This window comes from Pyrus communis, chromosome 11 (assembly GCF_963583255.1).
Source record: "Pyrus communis chromosome 11, drPyrComm1.1, whole genome shotgun sequence".
Taxonomy (NCBI): Eukaryota; Viridiplantae; Streptophyta; class Magnoliopsida; order Rosales; family Rosaceae; genus Pyrus; species Pyrus communis.
Genome location: NC_084813.1, coordinates 15,100,803 through 15,120,345, shown reverse-complemented (window position 1 = coordinate 15,120,345; position 19,543 = coordinate 15,100,803). Strand labels below are relative to the sequence as shown.

At 38.9% G+C, this 19,543-nt stretch overlaps 2 protein-coding genes across 3 annotated transcripts; both read left to right on the top strand.

The window, feature by feature from the left end:
- Positions 1–8,075: 8,075 nt before the first annotated feature.
- LOC137708138 (uncharacterized) lies at positions 8,076–12,680 on the top strand. The gene is made up of 7 exons (XM_068447140.1): positions 8,076–8,329; positions 9,186–9,617; positions 9,708–9,760; positions 10,444–10,481; positions 10,648–10,966; positions 11,076–11,389; positions 11,513–12,680. Exons 1-7 carry the CDS (start codon positions 8,317–8,319, stop codon positions 12,312–12,314), a joined length of 1,971 nt encoding a protein of 656 aa, XP_068303241.1. The 5' UTR covers positions 8,076–8,316; the 3' UTR covers positions 12,315–12,680.
- A 2,912-nt stretch (positions 12,681–15,592) lies between these two features.
- LOC137708360 (O-fucosyltransferase 36-like) lies at positions 15,593–19,238 on the top strand. Of its 2 annotated transcripts, XM_068447416.1 has the most exons (4): positions 15,593–17,233; positions 18,325–18,574; positions 18,694–18,835; positions 18,957–19,238. In XM_068447416.1, exons 1-4 carry the CDS (start codon positions 15,921–15,923, stop codon positions 18,965–18,967), a joined length of 1,716 nt encoding a protein of 571 aa, XP_068303517.1. In that variant the 5' UTR covers positions 15,593–15,920; the 3' UTR covers positions 18,968–19,238. The 2 variants fall into 2 exon arrangements, with proteins under 2 accessions (XP_068303517.1, XP_068303516.1); XM_068447415.1 differs by having other exon boundaries at positions 18,694–19,238.
- The last annotated feature ends 305 nt before the right edge of the window (positions 19,239–19,543 follow it).

Here is a 19,543-nt window from a genome sequence, read left to right as displayed (position 1 = left end):
TGGCCCTCGGTTGAAGAGCACTAATAATTAACTTGACCGCTTAAGCTTAGGTTTGTAGATTTGAATTTGATGAAGAACATTTGAGAAGCAAAATAGGTCTGGTCAATGCTGCAATAGTGGCTAAGTTGGTGGTTAGTGTAAATTTTACGTCCAAAGCCGTGCTTTTTCAACCACTTTGGTGGATTATGTTTGTCTGTTCAGCACCTTCTCTTTGGAATGAAGAACTTGGTTCGACATTATTGAGTAGCAAGAGAGAAGAAATTACAATACGAAAGGACTTCAAGGTGTCAATATCCAAACATCTTACAGATCATCAAATGAAAAAGTTAACTCACATAACATTTGGTAAATTGGTTCGAAACAATATTATAACGCGCCTACCGTGGTGTATATAATACACCACATCAGCAGTGCATCTTTACTTCAAATGTTAACACATGTCTATTTTTCGAATTGTCAGATTATTGGGAAAAATACTGGTGTGGGGTCTGCCCCAGCATTATCACATGATTTATTCATATGTTCTGTTGCTAAGCAATGTTTTAAGTCTTAACGCAAATCTCAAAGCAACTAATTACACCTAAACCCTAATCTCTAATCCGGAAAGTTAGCTCAATACCAGCTGCTTTTGATGTCGGAGTCAAATGTTTTACAACTTTTTGTTCCCTTTATTTTCTCTTTCGTCCTTAATAATGCTTTTGTTTAAGATGAATAATGAGTGGCGACTTCTTTTAACATTAGAAAGAGAAATATCGTTAAATATAAAAAAACTAATTAGTCATCCTAAATGGTGTTTAGGTACGAGATAAAAGAGCAAACTCGCATTATTCTTGGGTAAGTTGCACGATGCAGTTGAGTTGTCATGGCTGTGGGCATACTATGTGCTTAATTTGTTTATAAAAGTTTGTCAATAAATCTCGTACGCGTGCATGTAACAAAGGGATGCGAGCTGCCCAGATGGAATCCCTGCATTGATCTGAACCGTAAAAAAAAAAATTTCTGTACTCTTTCGTTTTCCTATATAAAATTCCACTCATTAGTTCTAACAGATTCTTTTTTACTAGATGCGGTGTGAATCATATGGCCGAGCGGCTTTGATTCTCGGTGGTAGTATGATTTAGGATTTTGGTTGTTTTCAGCTATGTGAGCTCAGATACGAGTTATGCAAGATTTTAGTATAGGATACGATACACAAACACTTATTTGCTCCTCTCATGCACACATCCTTGTTCAACTCTATCGCTTATTTTTGTCTAATTTATTTAATCCAATTGCTAGAAATAAGAGAGATATGTACAAGACTAAATAGGATGTGTGAAATCAACTACTTTTAGTATTACGGATTGTTGTTTTTACAATTATGTTGAAATTTGTAGTTTTTAACTACTTGAGAAGCTGAGCTATAATCTTAGTAACAAAAACTCAACAATCTAGCTCCTGCAATTGATCCACTTAAGATAAAATCGATAGATAGCATGCCAATAGGAATGTAGGGCAGCCATAATTTTAGGCTTTTAATCAGAATTTAGAGTATGATTAATAGTGATGATCGCTTGAGCAAGAAATAAATGGGATCGATGGACATAATAATTGAAATGAAATGATTTTTGTTAGTAACTAATGATAGCCATTCATGTCATTCATTGGTGAAAGCAGAAACACACAGAGAGAAATGAGTACCACACTCGTAACTTTGTTCACAAAGCATATGTATCTAAAAAGACTACTCAGGAATATATATGCCTACAAAAGTTCCTGCTGCTGCTGCTTCTACTATCACTGTCATAGGGAGAGGCCAAAGCAGTTTGACACCGGGCCGCAAGGCTTTATTTGATAGCTTGAGGGGTCATAGCTTTAAGGTTTTATGGCTAGTTTGATATTGATGTGTTTTAAAAAAAAAAACTACTTCTGTTGTGCTGTAAGAATAAGCAGCTGTGAAGTAAAGCAGCAGAGTGTTTGGTAAACCTTTTTGTACAAGTGCTTTTTGAAAAAGAAAAAAAAAGTAGTCTTATAGTGTTTGATAAACTTTTATGTAAAACAGATGTAAAAAAAAAGCTAGTTTTTCAAAGATGGATTTTGCAGCTTTGTGTTTTTGGCTTTTTTTACCCAAAACTGTGAAAAAAAAACTGAAGCTGAATATTTACCAAATATAAAAAAGCTCTCAGCTTTTTTTTATAGCTACTTTTTTCAGAATCACCTCAATGCCAAACTAGGGCTTAGTCATACACATATTACTGAAAAAGTTAAAAAATCTGGAAGGATTTGATAATTGTTTTGTTATTAATTTTTTTGTTAGATATGAAAGAAAAATGGGTAAATCTCAGTTTACTACCCTCAAGTTTCGTGATTTTCAACATTAGGTACATGAAGTTTTTTTCATCCCAGAATCATACCTAAAGTGTTAATTTTAGGATAGTCTCATACACCGTTAGTCTGGTTGTTAAGTTTCCCGTTAACTAATGATGTGGCGCCCATGTGGACAATGATTGGGCGCCACGTGTTATTAAGGGGTCCACGTGGAAATTTAAAAAAAAAAAATGGTCGTCTTCTACCTCCCCCGACCATCCCTTCATCCCTTATCCCTCCATTTTCTCCTCTTTGATTCGTCATACATCCACCCCTTCCCCCTCCATCTTTGACTCCACCCACCCACCCACCAAACCCTTCTCTTTTTGTGAAACGATTTCACTTTCCTCTCCCTCTGTCTCTCTGTCTCTCTCTCTCTGTGTCTCAGATTAGGTCAACCAGACCGACCCTGCTCTGGAAGCTTTACTGGGCCAAGGAGGCTCGCGATTCCACGGGTGCGCACCAGTACCCCACTGTTTACGTCTGGGTTTTGGATAAGAAAGCTCTGTCGGAGGCGCACCTACGGGCCGGATTGACCAAGGCGGCAAAAAATGGCTTTTTGGAGATTATTCGGGCTGATGCAGCGAGGCTGGTGAGGCTGAGGCATCTCTCTGTCTCTTTGCAATCACAACGACGACTAAGCGAGTAATTAAGGGACTTCTGGGTTTTGTTTTTTCATTCAAAACATGTAACGATCGAGCAAAGCCACTCGTGAATTTTGGAATATGATTTCGGTTGATTTTTCTTTCTGGGTTTTAGGTTTTGTGATCTAGGTTTTGGTTTTTCGTTCGAAAGGGTGAACATCGAGCGAAGTCGGTTGTGAATTTTTTCTTCTAGGGTTTTCTTTCAGTTGATTATTTTAGGGTTTATGGTGTGGTTTGCGAGAAAGCGTAGGCAGTCAAAATCAGAGCCCTTTGAATTTCAGAGGCGGCGAGTGAGAAGAGGCCAAAGAGGCAGGGGTTGTAGTTTTGGGATCCAGAAGATCGGCAGCAGGGAGGTAGAAGATGACCATTTTTTTTTTTTTTAATTTTTAATTTCCACGTGGACCCCTTAATGACACGTGGCATCTAGTCATTATCCACATGGGCGCCACATCATCAGTTAACAGGAGACTTAACAGCAAGACTAACGGATGCATGAGACTTTGTCCCAAAATTAACATTTTAGGTATGACTCTGGGACGAAAAAAACTTCATGTACCAAATGTTGAAAACCACGAAACTTGAGGGTAATAAATTGAGATTTACCCAAGAAAAATATATGGGAGAAATGAGAGATAAAGTGAGGAAGAGTGGAGGAATGATGTATAATACGAAGGAAGTTAAGGCTTCAGAATAAAATCAATTGGCAATATAAGAGTAGCTCAACTTACTTATAAACTCATATAAGATCTCTCTTCCGATTAATGTGAGATTCATTCTTAATATAATTGGAGAGACGTTGAATAATATATATATATATATATAAAATGATTCTTAAAATGAAAACTACAACTCTAGTACAATGAATGAAAATTGAAACAAAAGACAAAAGAACTATGAAACGGAGCCAACAAAACTTTTACCGTGTTATCTACATATTTTTCTTCTTTGTTCCTAAAGTTATATATTTTTTTTTTTTGACAACGTTCCTAAAGTTATATATATCCGAGAAATGTGATAAAACCAGATTTCATTGTTCCCCCCATGCAACAACCAGATCTCATTATTGACTGATATGACATGTTAGAGAAAAAGTTGTAAATAAATTTGACAGTGGAGTGGGTGAATTGGAGTGTACTAGTTCAGTAATGTCTTAGGAAACTTAACTTTTTCATCAGCAAGAAATGTGAAAAAATAGATGAACCCCTACGTACGTGAGTACAATATCTGCATAATCTCAGAGACCAGAAGATCTTCCATTTATTCACGAATAGTTTGAAAGATGGAAGCAACCATGCACGCGATGGTTAAACTTGGCTAATGAATTTAATCAGTAACGTAGTCAGAAATTTACATTTAGGGGTCACGAATAAGATTCTTCCAAAAATTAAATATACTTTTATTTATAATTGGTAACTACATGTTCTTATATTTTAGAACGATGTATCACAACATCGTCATCAATAAAATCAAATACGTTTTTCATTTTATATAAGCAAGCCATCATTAAACCATTGATTTCCATTCATTTTTCATATAATGTGAATTCTTTACAATTTTGATCACTTAAAAAGCTCTCTCTGTTTTGGAAAAGTTGTAATTTTGGTATGTTTTAATTAAAAAAAATGTTAATAAATGGTCTCCTTGATTTGTTTGTCTTAGCTATTATATGGGTCGTATAAAAATTTAAAGAAGAGATATTGGAAGTTATTGGTCTAAGATCCCACATTGTCCAGGAGAGTGATCCTTATATGTATATTCTCATCCCTACCTAGCACGAGCTTTTCGGGAGCTCACTGGTTTCGGGTTCCGTTGGAACTCCGAAGTTAAGCGAGTAGCGCGCGAGAGCACTCCCATGATGGGTGACACACTGGGAAGTTCTCGTGTGAGTTCCCAAAAACAAAACCGTGAGGGCGTGATTGGGGCTCAAAGCAGACAATATCATGCTCTGGTGGTGAAGCGGGTCCGGGAAGTGGTTCCCCCCAGGCCTGGATATGACAATTTGGTATCAGAGCCTAACACTGGCTGCGTGTATGTCGACGAAGATGTCGGGCCCCTAAGAGAGTGGATTGTAAGATCTCACATCGCCCAGGGGAGTGATCCTTATATGTATATTCTCATCCCTACCTAGCACGAGACCTTTTGGGAGCTCACTGGCTTCGGATTCCATCAGAACTCCGAAGTTAAGCGAGTAGCGCGTGTGAGCACTCTCAGGATGGATGACCCATCGGGTAGTTCTCGTGTGAGTTCCCAGAAACAAAACCGTGATGGCGTAGTCGGGGCCCAAAGCGGACAATATCGTGCTACGGTGGGGGAACGGGCCCGGGAAGTGGTCCCGCTCGGGCCGGGATGTGACAATTGGAGTTAGTGGCAACCAATGCTCTCATGTGGGCTCCGTCATTGAATTTAATTCGCACTTTTTCAGCTCCTTGTTATTCGTACGCGAGTGCGTAAAAAAATTAAAAAAATAGGGAATTGTTATTAGCACTCTAAAAATCTCATTCTACACTCCTCACAAGTGTATTTTTCTTTCTAATTATAGAAAGTTTGGAGTGCCAAATGAGATTTTTGGAGTGCTAATAACAATTCCCAAAAAATAATTATTTTAGAGTTCATATGCTTAAAAATCTCTTCACTATCTATGATTATTATTATTTTTTTTTTTAACAAAAGATATTATCTATACTAAAAATAGAGGGTGAGTTTAGCCTCACAATGAGCCAGCAATAATGTAGTTCAAATTCGTCTTTGACGAGAATTAAACCTAAAACCTCTCACTTACAAATAAAAAGTTTTATCACTAAATCATAGTACTAAATCACCTATGATCGTTAAGCTTTTCTTATCGTGATGGTTTTTTATTTTTTTATTTATTTTTTTTCCAAATCCTTAACGTGATGGTTGAGAGAGGAGGTTTTGGAATAGCATTTGTGCTCAGGAACATTGAAGTTGACCAGGAAGGAGAGGAAACTCGTGAAGATTCCAGAAGGATAGGCTGCTGCTTTGGAAACTCGTGAAGGTGGCCAACCCAAAGCCTTGACGATACTTGTATTCTACCTCATGATGTACAAATACCTTCCTGTTTTGTGTGGTCACGGTTAAGCCACGTTAATATTTTATATTATTTTTTTTATAGAGATAATAAGACAAAAAAAAATAGTATTATAAAATGTTGACGTGGCTTAACTGTGACCACACAAACAGGAGGGCACGGGAAGTGGGAGGGCAGATAATCTGCGTACAAATATGGGATTTGGATCCTATTTGGATTTAAATTGTGAGGATCTTAAGACTCCTCACATTTTAGCCGTTCATCGTATATCGTGAGGTTATAAATTATTTTGAATATTTTTATTTAAAATTAAACGTAAATAATATTTAATAAAAACTGATCATACGATATACAATAAATAGTTGTGATGCGAGGATATAAGTATCCGAGGATCCTCATCCCAAATATGAGACTTGTTAATTGGTTTAACTACTCATGTGATGGGATGGGATGGGATGAGATGTGATGCTTTACATTCTTAAAACTAGAACAAATTCAAGTTGCAAACAATCTTTGATGGGAGTTGGACTAGTCAAGGTCAAATAGCATACCTACAAGTAGATCAATTAATCTCAAAACCTTCTATTCATCTCTAAACACACAAATTTGACTACAATGCTTGATGTTTGCATTTGCATTTTATTAGGCCTTGTTCTAAGTTTGTTTTTACCCCACTTATCTGTGGAGGAGTTCTTCTGTCCAGAAACCGAGCTAGCGTCAAAGAGTTTTTTGAAAAACAGGGGAGTGAGGTAGACGTGTTTTTTTGCATTTGGACCGTATGATTGATGTGATTCCCAAATCGTATGTAAACATTTCTCCTATCTAGACACTATGTGACATGCCAATAAGCTGTTAATAATTTATTAAGATGCAGTAGTAGACTAATAATTTTTCTTCTCGCATACAAAAAGATGGCACGTCAATTTGCCTAGTTGGCCTTGGCTCGGCCTCTTTGAAAGACTTTATCGGATTTCTTCACACATGGCAGCCGTATCCTTTTAAGGAGAACATCAAAAGAAGATTGGGCAACTTTGTGTTTTGGTGCAACAATAAAAAGGATAGGTGTAACTGTATACATTGGCTCTAGTGTTGATTTGTCATTTAAACATGTGTTCACTGATTTAAATAGTATATTCTAAAATAATTGCGTCGTTCATGTATTATAAAGTTGAATGAATTTAAAACACAAACATTAACAGGTCACGTAGTGTTACAGTTACAAGCATTAATATTCTTAATGATTCAATTATTACAAATACAAATTATACAATGGGAAGAACCTAATTCCATGCTAACCAAATATGAGATACTATTCTAACAATTCAGTCTATGATGAATGTGTCGTTCATCATCATGTATCTAAACTAGATATTAATAGAACCCTCTTGTCAGCTAAAATCTCATAAAATTACCATTCTAACCCTCTTATCAAAGTGTACATAAATAAAAAAACATAGGTAGTAATGTAATTCACACAACCCAAATTTTGCTTCTTTTTAAGCCTCACCTACATGTGATTCTAACATATCTTTAATTAAAAATAAAAAACATAAAAAAAAATTCTCTCCCCTCTCTCCCAACTCTCATGTTCTCTCTCACTCTCTTCTTCCCTCCTTCCATTTTAAGAACAAAAATAGGCGTAAGCTAGTATTTAGAATTAGAAGGCTAAATTGTCACTCAGTACTACGGTCTGATGATATTCCTCGTCACTTGTAAGTTGTAAGTGAAAGGTTTTAGGTTCAAATCCGTTATCCATTGTGTAGCTTAGCCGAACTTACCCTCCCGTTGTGCTAACAAAAAAAAAATAGAAGGCTAAATTGAAAATTGGGTACCTTTTGTTTTGGGTGTCCATAACAATGTCAATGAACATAAAAGGCCACTTTTGCATACCAATGGGCTCAAATTACAAGCCCGCATAAAAATATCAGAACAGAAGCAGCCCAACGCCGACGCAGTGTGTGAACATAAAGGCCCCTGGAGTGAAATCTCTCCAAAATATCTATCATCAAATGGGCTGCATACATTTTTGAACTCATTCGTTATCCGTTCTTTGCTGCCACCGTTATCAGACAGTGTATGCGTCTGTGGCTCTCGCAGTGGCAAAGACCCTCTGTTTTCTTCCTTCCCCGCCACCCATATTCTCAATCCACCCTCCTCACTTCTCTGCTTCTGCTTTTCGGCTTTTGCTTTCTGCTTTTCTGGTTCGGTAAGCTCGGGTGAAATGCTGGCTGTGCCCAACAGTTGCTGCTGAGTCTGAAATTGGCTGAATGAGCTCCCATGCCTTCACTTGGTACTCTAATCCAGTCTCTTCCTGCATATATCTTGTGCTTTTGAATGTGTTTGGTTACAGTTTTAGAAACCCTTTGTGTCGAATTCAGTGAACTATTTGTAGCTTTTTCAGTTTGTGGTTAAATTTACTGATTCATGGTACTTAGAGCTTTTCCATGGCACCTGCTGGCTGCTGCACTTAAATTTGCTGATATTATTTTTATGAATTTCGCAGTAAAGGGTATTTAAGGAATTTCAATTATGTGGCTGGTGACATTTTGCGTGTTGGTGTTCAATTGTCAAATGACTGATTTTTATGCAAATACTCTTATTGATATTTGTCGATGTTAGTTTGATGGATTCCCAACTCTTTGGCCTCCTTCGGTGTCAATGATTGCATTGGATTGGATAAGTCACTTGTTTCAATGTATGTTGAACGAAGAAATGGATGACAACTTCCAAATTTTGTCCAAGTTGAATGTAGAAGACATTTTCTTTTTGTTGGAAATGGTAGAAGATGGATTAGTAACGAAGGAAACTAATCCCTTCCAATTCACACATGAATGGTCGGATTGGCAGGGATAAGTTTCTTTCATGACTAGTCCATCTTCTACCTTCAACTTGGACAAAATCCGAAAGCTGTCATCCTTTTCTTCCTTCAACATATATTGAATCCAGTGAGATCTCCAATCCAGTCCTAAATACCAAATGAGGCCCTTGTTAAAGAATTTAGATTGTTTGGCTACTGGCTTGAAACATTTTATGTGTGTATATAAAAAATGTTGAATTGTTAAAGGACTGATGTTTATGCAAATGCTACTTGCTGATATTGTTGTGGTCTTGAGGGTATCTCTTATAATGCCTGTCCTTGTTTGCAGAGATTGCTGCTGCACAGCCTGCCTTCCAAATTCATCTTGGTACACTAAGGTCTCAAACCCCTCTTCATGGTAAAGTAATTTCAAGTCCATTCGCCTTCGGAAATGACAAGAAACTGTCCTCTGCTTGGAAATTCTCTTGTATATCTATAAAATTGAACTTCAATTTGGGGCACATTAACATCCCAAGGGGAAGTCTCCGGATTAAGGCAGTTGCTACTCTTGAATCCAAAAATTTGGTTCAGAATGAGAATGCACACATGGGTTTTGACAATTCACAGCTGGCCATGGATTCGAGCACCTGGACAGGTCAGCCCGAGCCCTCAAGTGAAGATTCCGAAGAATTGGATGAAAGGGAGAAGTTAAGGCGATTGAGGATTTCTAATGCTAATAAAGGGAACACGCCATGGAACAAAGGCAGAAAGCACAGTCCTGGTAGTGATATGATTATCCAATCTGCCTTTTGCGTTACCTATCTGCATCCATGTTGCTTATCATGAGCTAATTATTAGTACAATATTGCAGAAACTCTTCAGCTGATCAGAGAGAGAACAAGGCTTGCAATGCAGAATCCTAAGGTGATGTCATGTAAGAAGAATTTGCATGTTCTCATAGAATGATCTTAATGCCTACATTCGAACCTTTGCTCTCTAATAAAACTTTTGACACATAAACTTAAATGATCTGCTTGGTACTGTCTATGTATGGAGGTTGCGTCTCTTTGTACCATTCAGTCGGTGCATGATACTTATAACGATGAGGTTTATCATAGGCAAAAAGCTTTCCTAGTCTCGTTGGTTCCAAGGGAACATTAGCTATTTGTATATACAGGTCATTGACTTGTCAAACCATCTTATTCTAAGACCCATCTCTTGAGCTTCTTCCTAATTCTGCTCGATTTACTGCTAATCCTATTATTTCATAGATAATGGTAATCTCCCCCGAGTAGATAACTATCTTGCAGCTCTTCTACTTTCAAATGGGCAGGTTAGCTGGTCTTTGTCCTATGAAGAAACTAAATGTCTTGTTGATTGAAGGATCACTTTGCTAATGCTTGACCGCTAACCTAATTTAAAGGACATACTACTAAATTTGTAGCCAATCGAAAGATAGTGTATTGCCAAAAATGTATGGTTTACAAGGATGCAACAGGTTATGTGTTTTTATGAGATGGAGGTAACGGGTTCTGTAGATAATAAACATCATCTCAATTGAAAAACGACAAATTTGTTTGCTCTACTAACAATATTTGGCTGTACAGGTCAAAATGAAGTTGGTGAACCTTGGACATGCTCAAAGGTGGGTATTTCTTTCTTCTGTTTATAAGGACTTGAGTACTGTTTTACCACTACCATCTTTGCCATCTAATTTCTTTGCAGTTTGTATCGAAAAGTCAGATTACAGGTTTCAATTTAGTTTTCCCTCATATCTATTTCATGTATCTTTGCTTTTATTGATCATATAGTGAAGAGACAAGAGTTAAAATTGGGCTTGGAGTGCGAATCGGGTGGCAAAGGCGGCGTGAGAAGCTATCATTGCAGGAAAATTGCTGCTTTGACTGGCAGAACTTAATTGCTGAAGCCTCTAGACAAGGATACGATGGTGAAGAGGAACTGCAGTGGGATTCCTACAAGATCTTAGATGAAAAGCTTACAGAGGAGTATTTAGAGAGTGTCGAGCAAAGGAAAATTATGCGTAGGCCAAAGGGAAGCAAGAGAGCACCCAAGTCTCTTGAGCAAAGAAGGAAGATTTCACAAGCAATCTCTGCAAAATGGAACGATCCTGTAAGTGCAAATATGGTAATCTTTGTTATTACATGTTTGGTAATAGTAGCAGGAACCTGAGCCTTGTTTTCTTTAAGATTGTATTTTGCTCATATAATTCATGTATCAGAATTATCGCGACCGTGTGTGTTCTGCCTTGGCTAAATATTACGACACATCGTATGGACCTGATAGAAAGCCAAAGAAGAAGCCAAGTAGTAGTTCAGAGTCCACAAGAAGGATCCCTGCAAAGAAAAAAGTTAGTGAGAAAACCAATTTCTCTAGTAGCGAGATTAAAATCCAAAAGCAACGACTGAGGTTGAGAAGTAAAGCACCCATGTACAAGGATCCTCTCGCGAGTTCTAAGATGGAGATGATAAAGAACATCAGAGCACAAAGAGCAGCTGCTGAAACCCAAAAAAGGGAAGCCGTAGAAAGAGCTAGGTAAGTTCGTTGTGTATATTGATTGGTTGGAAAACTCTTTGAACTCCTAACAGGGAATCACTAGCCTGAAAATCATATCTCTCCTTCTTTGGTTTCCGTTTCATCAGTTGTGGTATTTTACAGGTTATTGATTGCAGAAGCTGAGAAAGCAGCCATGGCCCTTGAGGTTGCTGCAACAAAGAGCCCTGTTGCTCGAGCTTCCCTCATTGAAACCCGACAGCTTATAGCTGAGGCAATTCAGTTTATTGAATCTATAGGGACGGCACAGATTTCTTCCTCCGAGAATGAAGACCCTTCAGTTGCGTCAAATGAAGCGATTAGTCAGGATGAAAAGGAGACATATACTGGGGTTGGGGCTGAAGCAGATAATGGAAGTGTAAATGGCACCCAAACTTTGTCCTCCCATGGGAATGAAGAACCTATATTTGCATCATACGAAGTGATTAGTGAGGGTGAGGAGGAACCATGCAGTGCGGTTGCAGGTCGTACTGAAGCGGGTAATGTAAAGATAAATGGCACGAAAACCTTATCGAGTACAAACGAGGACTCCAGCTTTGGCAACTTCACATCGCAGGATATGCTAGATGCTGAGGAGGACCTTTCCCCATTGCAGGATATGCTGAACGCTCTCGAGGACCCTGCCTCATTGGAGGATATGCTAAATAGTGAAGAGGACCTTCCCCCACCGAGCACCAGTGGATATGGTTTGCCTCCGTTTGGTTTTGAGGACCTAATAAAGCAATCGGATGGGCGCAATGAACCCAACGAATTACAACCAAATGGGGACAGTGAATGCAGCAAGAACCTTCAACTCAACGGGACCAAAGTTCAGTCCAGAGAAGAGGAAACGCCTTGTAAACCAGCGTCCGCCGCTACTAAAAAGTGGATTCGCGGGAGGCTTGTTGAAGTAGGAGAAGAAGCTTAGTGCTAAGAGACGAATCACAACAAACTGTAGTGCAACTGTTGTTCCTCAAGATTCTCAAGTCTTGAGCTGAATTTGGTCACATCGGCTTCTACCAAGCAGCAGTTGGTGTTCATCGGTCGAGTCGTTAAATTTGGCTACAGCTGTCCTCGCGTAGAGCTAGTACTTATTCATCGACGATGATTGTTATATATGATACTGAAACAAGTATTAGAGTTTCAGGGGGCTGCTCTCTCAATTCTGTCAGTACCAACAAAGAATTGCTTCTGTAATCTTATTTCATCTACTGAAACTAGGTTACGAATTTTACACATTTTTAGTCTGTAATATGGTGTATTTTTTACTGCCTTGCACAGCCTCTTGTTTTTACCACACGGTGAAAATTTGATAAACTACTCCTCTTGTTTTAATTTTAAGCAACTCCATCCGTTTCCTCATGGCAGAAGGCTGGATAAGTTCCCATCCATGCAGAATTGTCATGACAGTTACTTTTTTCCTTTTTGAAGTATATAATTCAACTATTGTCATCCAATACTACGATCTAGTGGTATTCCTCTTCACTTGGAAGTGAGGGGTCTTAGCTTAGGTTCAAATCTCGTGAATGGCGAATTCGATACCAAATTAGGTTGTCTATTGTGTGACTTGAATTCCCCCTTTCTTTAATGTAAAAATATCAATATTATTTAATAATTATTGGAAGAGTAAGATTACCTCCTTCTAATCCTATCCAATTCCTCATCGTACGTATCCAACAGAATCATCTTTGGCGCATTATGTTGGATAATAAGTTGTCCACACAGACAAATAAAAGCATATATAAGTAACTTACAACATGAAACACCAACGGTTTATGAGGCTGATGGTAGATTAACTAACTAGAACTAGAAGCACTAGTCTCAGGAGGTCAGGCGTCGCTTTCGCAGCGGCTGCCGTTGAGTTTGGAGTCGACGGCCTTCTCCACCTCCCGCCTCTTTTCTTCTTTCTCCTCTTTCCCTTTCTCTATCACCTTCTGTACTTGTTCCTCCTACAAAACCACAAACAAAGACCCCCCATCGGACATGAAACATCGAAGGGGTTGGGGATTCTCAGAATATTTAAAGCATCTCTGCTATGATAGAGGTGCCATAAATATGCTGTTATATGCTCGTCAAAACTTTCATGCCATGTCTCGTGCTATAATATATATGTAACACAAACATGTGAGGGTATGAAGGATTGTTAAAGATTGGAAGTCAAAAGGATCTTAAAAGAGATTATAAGGAGTTGAGCTATGCACGGTCACATTCGCTAATTGATTTCGAGATTAAACTTCAAACTTTCTAAACTTTCTTTGATAGTAGGTTAACCTATATGGGAAGCCCAACCACGGACTTCACGCCATTATATTTGTTCTAATTGATTTTGAGATGAAACCTCGAACTTTCTAAACTTTTTTGGAGAGTAGGGTAACCTATACATGCAGTCTAACCATGGACCTCACGTCACTCAATTTGTTTTAATTGATTTTAAGATGAAACCTCAAACTTTCTAAACTTTCTTTGAGAGTAGGTTAACCTATATGGGAAGCCCAACCACGGACTTCACGCCATTATATTTGTTCTAATTGATTTTGAGATGAAACCTCGAACTTTCTAAACTTTTTTGGAGAGTAGGGTAACCTATACATGCAGTCTAACCATGGACCTCACGTCACTCAATTTGTTTTAATTGATTTTAAGATGAAACCTCAAACTTTCTAAACTTTCTTTGAGAGTAGGTTAACCTATATATAAAGTCCAATTACGAACTTCACGTCACTCAATTTGTTCACGATTAACATTTTAATTTAAAAACACAATAATACGTGTGAGGATGTAAAGACTTGTCCACACTAAAAGTTAACCTATAATGACTTATATAGTAGTTTTCCTATTATTCCATTTTCACTTGGATTTCAAGAAAACTGATAAATAAATAAATAAAATAGAAATCATGTGCAGGACGTCAACTCATTATTAAAGAAACATAGCATAACAGAATACATTAAAAAATAATATAATTTGTCAATTAATTTTAAAATGAAATCTCAAGACGTAAAAGAAAATATATGCATTAAAGAATGAATTCCCGTTAAACAAGGAACATGAAAACGGAGCATAACGTACATCAATGTTGCGAGGGATAGGCAGCCTATGTCCATGAACGGCGGCTCGGTTGGGCGCTTTGACTGTCATAAAACGCGGCAGCTCCGCCTTGTTTGGGCAACGTGGTGCGCTAGGGCCGGTAATGCCTCCAGCTCTTGACCACCATCCAAACACTAGTCTTCCCTGCTGCTGCTTCATTATTTTTCTACAAATGAGCGAGTGACGAACAAATGAAGCATTTGACACACGGCATTTATATGGGCCGCCACATGTCCTCTTAGTGAGACGTGTCAGAGTCTTTTAAATTATTGAAACTTGTAGAAAATGCTGGAGCTTACTATTTCCTTGGATCCCACTAGAAATGATTTGATTCTGAACGCGTTGTTTATCACACCTTCCCGATCCCACTAGCATTTTAGCAATTGATGTGATTTGTGATGTACATTTCAAACAATTATTAACAAGCAAACTGCCATCCACAATTTCTTCTGTGATAAGTTACATGAGGTGGGCCTCGTTGAAATTGCATCAAACACTCTTTTATTAGAAGCGCAATGAATTTCTTTTATTAAAACTCAAGTGATTTTTTGAGAGACAATTCAAAGTGTTTTTGAAAAAGCACAAAAAATATGTTACTTTAAACGCTTCAACGAGATAAAAGTACATATTTTCTATTATCTAAAATATGTTTCTTTTATTGACTTGTAAGTTGTGTTACTTCCTATATTAGCGATTAGTTTTATAATGAAATCTTGATTTTATTTATGATATTAAATCAAGTTGTCCCACATGTGAAGCTCAAAGACGACATGTGCTCCACATAACCCATGTGTATCAAAGTAGTTTACCCACGTGTGAAGCTCAAAGTTGCCCCGCATGTGCTCCACATAGCCCACCCACGTGTGAAGCTCAAAGACCACACATGCTCCACCTTTGCGTCACTTCGCTTATGTTGTTCATATGTTTGACTGAAAAAGTTGTCACAGATGAGGATGCGTGTTGAGAATAAAATGAAAAAAATGACCTTTCATATACTTACCAATTGATTTTATAATAAAATCTCAAACTTTTTTACCATTTTCTATAGGCAAATAAATAAACACTCGCCTACCGAACTACCAACGAAACTCACAGCAGAAATAGAGAGGTGGTTGAATGGGCTGAAGACCAAACCAACCTCAACCTGCACGGTGGGCCGCTACGTTGTCACTTTCGTCCACCGACACCCTCCATTGACAGCTCCATCCCACATTCCTCCACCACTGGGATTCCGCCTTCCCCCTCTGCTCTGCGTTTCATTCACTCCACCAGTCTCCCCCCATCTCTCTCTCTCTCTCTCTCACTCTCTCGTCCGATAGTCTCACGCGAACACACACAAGCAAACAGCCGACAAGAAAGCGCCTTTTCCAACCGCCACTCCAACTGTCGCACGGCCACAGACATTCCATATTGCCGCTTCTCCGAAAAGCCAAAAGCACCAACCGAAATGGAGAGAACATCTTCGTCGTCCTCGGACGACGACGACGATCGCCAAAACCTAATCGAGCAAAACGACAGAAAGCTTCCCACCCCTCGATCCGATGCCGTCGCCGCCGCATTCCGCATTCCCGACGACGACATCGACAACAACCGCCACTACTTCCACCACCAATTACGACGCCATTTCACCTCCCTCAAACTCGGCGACCTCTTCAACAAGCGATCCTTCATCCTCCTCGCCATCTTCGTCCCTACCTTCGTCGTCATCCTCTTCTTCGTTACCGACATGAAATCCCTCCTCTTCACCACCGGAAACTTCTCCTCCTCCCCCTACGACTCCGCCTCCGGTAAGCTCCTGGAATCCGAGCTCCGCGCCCTCTACTTGCTCAAGCAGCAGCAGGTAAGCCTTTTCAATCTCTGGAACCAAACACTCCCCAATCCCACTAATTCCACTTCCAATCACTCCGATCCAGCCCAAATCCCGCTCCTCGACGATTTCAAATCCGCCGTCCTCCGTCAGATTTCACTCAATAGAGACATCCAGCAAGTCCTCCTATCTCCCCACCGTACCGGAAACTCCACGGAGCCCGATTTCCGGGATTTCGGAGATTTTGAAAACCCGAGTCTCGGCGATCGCTGTCGAGCTGTGGACCAGCAATTCTCCCAGAGAAGAACGATTGAATGGAAACCCAACTCCAACAAGTATCTTTTCGCCATTTGCGTTTCGGGCCAAATGTCAAACCATTTGATCTGCTTGGAGAAACACATGTTCTTCGCCGCATTGCTGAACCGGGTTCTGGTGATTCCCAGCCCCAAAGTGGATTACCAGTTCAGTAGGGTGCTGGACATTGAGCACATTAACAAATGCTTGGGCAGAACGGTTGTGGTTACATTTGAAGAATTGGATGAGAAGAAGAAGAATCACGTCCACATTGATAAGTTTATCTGCTATTTTTCGCATCCGACCCCTTGCTATGTCGACGATGAGCATGTTAAGAAGCTGAAGGGAGCTGGCGTGTCGATGAATAAGCTCGAGTCGGCTTGGGTTGAGGACGTGAAGAAGCCAACCAAGAGGACTGTGCAAGATGTTCAGTCGAAATTTTCGAGTAATGATGATGTTATTGCAATTGGGGATGTTTTCTTTGCTGATTTGGAGCAGGAGTGGGTGATGCAGCCTAGAGGTCCTCTTGCTCACAAATGCAAGACTCTGATCGAACCGAGTAGGCTTATAATGCTTACTGCCCAGCGTTTCATTCAGACATTCCTTGGGAAGAACTTCGTAGCTCTTCATTTTCGGCGACATGGGTTTTTGAAGTTCTGGTACATTCTCTTTCACTTGATTGTTTTTCAACCATAAAATGTAGATAGAGTTAGAAACTTAGGCCTTGTTTGATAGAGACGATTGGTTTGGGTGGACTTTTCACTATATTGAAGGCGTTTTAAGGAAGAAATGGATGTCTTCTTCCTTATTTTTCCTTATTTTGTGAAGGTTCGAAAGTTACTCGCGGATAAAAGATATCTCTATTAATCCAAAAAAATGGTAGGATTAAAAGGGGCAACTTTTCGTAACCTTGAACTTGGACAAAATAGGGAAGTTATCATTCATTTATTTCTTTAATATACCCTATAGTGAGTAGTCCTACCCAAGCAAATCCTCTCTAACAAACGAGGACTTAGAGTTCATATATAAGCAAACATTTTGGTTTACTTAGGCCTGGTTTGGTATTACTGTGTTTTGAAAAAAATCTGCTTCTGCTGTGAGAATAAGCAGCTTTGAAATAAAGCAGCAGAGTGTTTGGTAAACCTTTTTGTAAAAGTGCTTTTGAAAAAATAAAAAAAAACAGTATTATAGTGTTTGATAAACTAAAACAGATGTGAAAAAAAAGCTGGTTTTTTAAGACTAGGTTTTGCAGCTTTGTGTTTTTGGCTTTTGTTCACCTAAAACTGTGAAAAAAATGCTGAAGTTGAATGTTTACCAAACATAAAATAGCTCTCAGCTTTTTTTGATAGTCACTTTTTTGAGAATCACCTCAATACCAAACTAGGGCTTAGAGGTAGCTGTGATATTGATTAAACATTCCCAGACTGTTTTGGAATGGCTAAATCTAAACGAGCTTCCGACCTTAAATGTCTGATCTCCAGGCATCAAAAAGTGCAAAACCGTGGCTATAACTGGACTTAACGATGAAACAATTGATCATTTTAGGGAGATCGATGTGAGGGCTTTGGTTGTCACTTGTTAATTTACAATGATATCAAAGCGTCAGTATATAGTCTGATTACGGTGTGCTTTTTACTTATCGGATTTGCGTCTTGTGAGTTGTGGCATTAAACGATTGGGGTGCACGCTATTAGCATTTTTTGTTGGGATGTATTTGTTTACTGCCTCTAAATTCCTTGCTTATTTCCAGCAATAATAAACAGCCAAGTTGCTTTTACCCCATTCCCCAAGCTGCGGATTGCATCATTCGGGTGGCAGAAAGGGCCAATGCACCAGTCGTATATCTTTCGACAGACGCGGCTGAAAGTGAAACTGGTTTGTTACAGTCACTAGTTGTGGTGAATGGAAAGACTGTACCACTTGTTAAACGGCCTGCACGAAATTCTGCTGAAAAATGGGATGCTTTATTGTACAGACAAGGAATCGAGGGCGATGCTCAGGTAGAGTATGCTACCATTTTAACATTCGATTGTCGCATTAGTATGCAGTCTGTTGTTATACAGATGATCGCGACTGCTTAAGATCCGTGTAACTTATATGCCTTCATCATGTTTTGTAGGTAGAAGCTATGCTGGATAAGACCATATGTGCAATGTCAAGTGTCTTCGTTGGAGCATCTGGATCCACCTTCACAGAGGATATCTTGAGGCTCCGGAAGGATTGGGGATCAGCGTCGTTGTGTGACGAATACCTCTGCCAAGGTGAAGATCCGAACTTCATAGCAGAGAATGAATGAAAAAAATAGTATATTCATTGTTTGGTGATTGTTGATATTCTTTGTGGTTTAACCTGCCTACGTCGTATGCTTCCTGTTTGTGGTAGGTTTGCCCTGAAATTAGTTGAAATGTATATTAGTGTATGATAGCGGCATCTACAACAACAAGAACAACCAAGCTTTATCCCACTAACTGGGGTCGGCTCTATGAATTCTAGATTGTCACTGCGCACGGTTTTGCTCCAAGTCTTTTGTTAGTTTTAAGTACTTCGTATCTTTTTTTATGCACGTGTTGTTTGCAAATGAAGTATTGAAACTGCGAAAATTTCACATCATCATATATTATTGTTTCATCTAAAAACATTTAGATCTAACCGTATATTGATTCCCAGTCGAAAAATTCTTGAAACTGTTGGGGGTATTAAACGCACCCTCTTTTATTTATATACCACTGTTGATATATCTCCGAAGTATAACATGCACACTACACTGACCAATTTGTCGAATTTTCGTTGTTACCAAGCATTAACTTTGTTTAAAAGAAACTTGTGACACCAAATACATGTGATTAATTATGACATAGCGTCAGTTTGGTATCAAAATCATGGATGCCTGACCAAAACCAAAAAAAAAGTGCCAATTTGAGATGAAACGGCATTAAAACACTCGATTTAGAATTTGGAATTTGGAATAT

Excerpts from the sequence above, each read along its gene's own strand:
- LOC137708138 (XM_068447140.1), top strand. Across the intron at positions 9,618-9,707 it reads AGGCAGAAAGCACAGTCCTG|AAACTCTTCAGCTGATCAGA; the intron begins GTAGTGATATGA and ends ACAATATTGCAG. Across the intron at positions 10,482-10,647 it reads AACCTTGGACATGCTCAAAG|TGAAGAGACAAGAGTTAAAA; the intron begins GTGGGTATTTCT and ends TTGATCATATAG.
- LOC137708360 (XM_068447415.1), top strand. The coding sequence starts at position 15,921 with ATGGAGAGAACATCTTCGTCGTCCTCGGACGACGACGACGATCGCCAA. Across the intron at positions 17,234-18,324 it reads CATGGGTTTTTGAAGTTCTG|CAATAATAAACAGCCAAGTT; the intron begins GTACATTCTCTT and ends GCTTATTTCCAG. Across the intron at positions 18,575-18,693 it reads GAATCGAGGGCGATGCTCAG|GTAGAAGCTATGCTGGATAA; the intron begins GTAGAGTATGCT and ends CATGTTTTGTAG.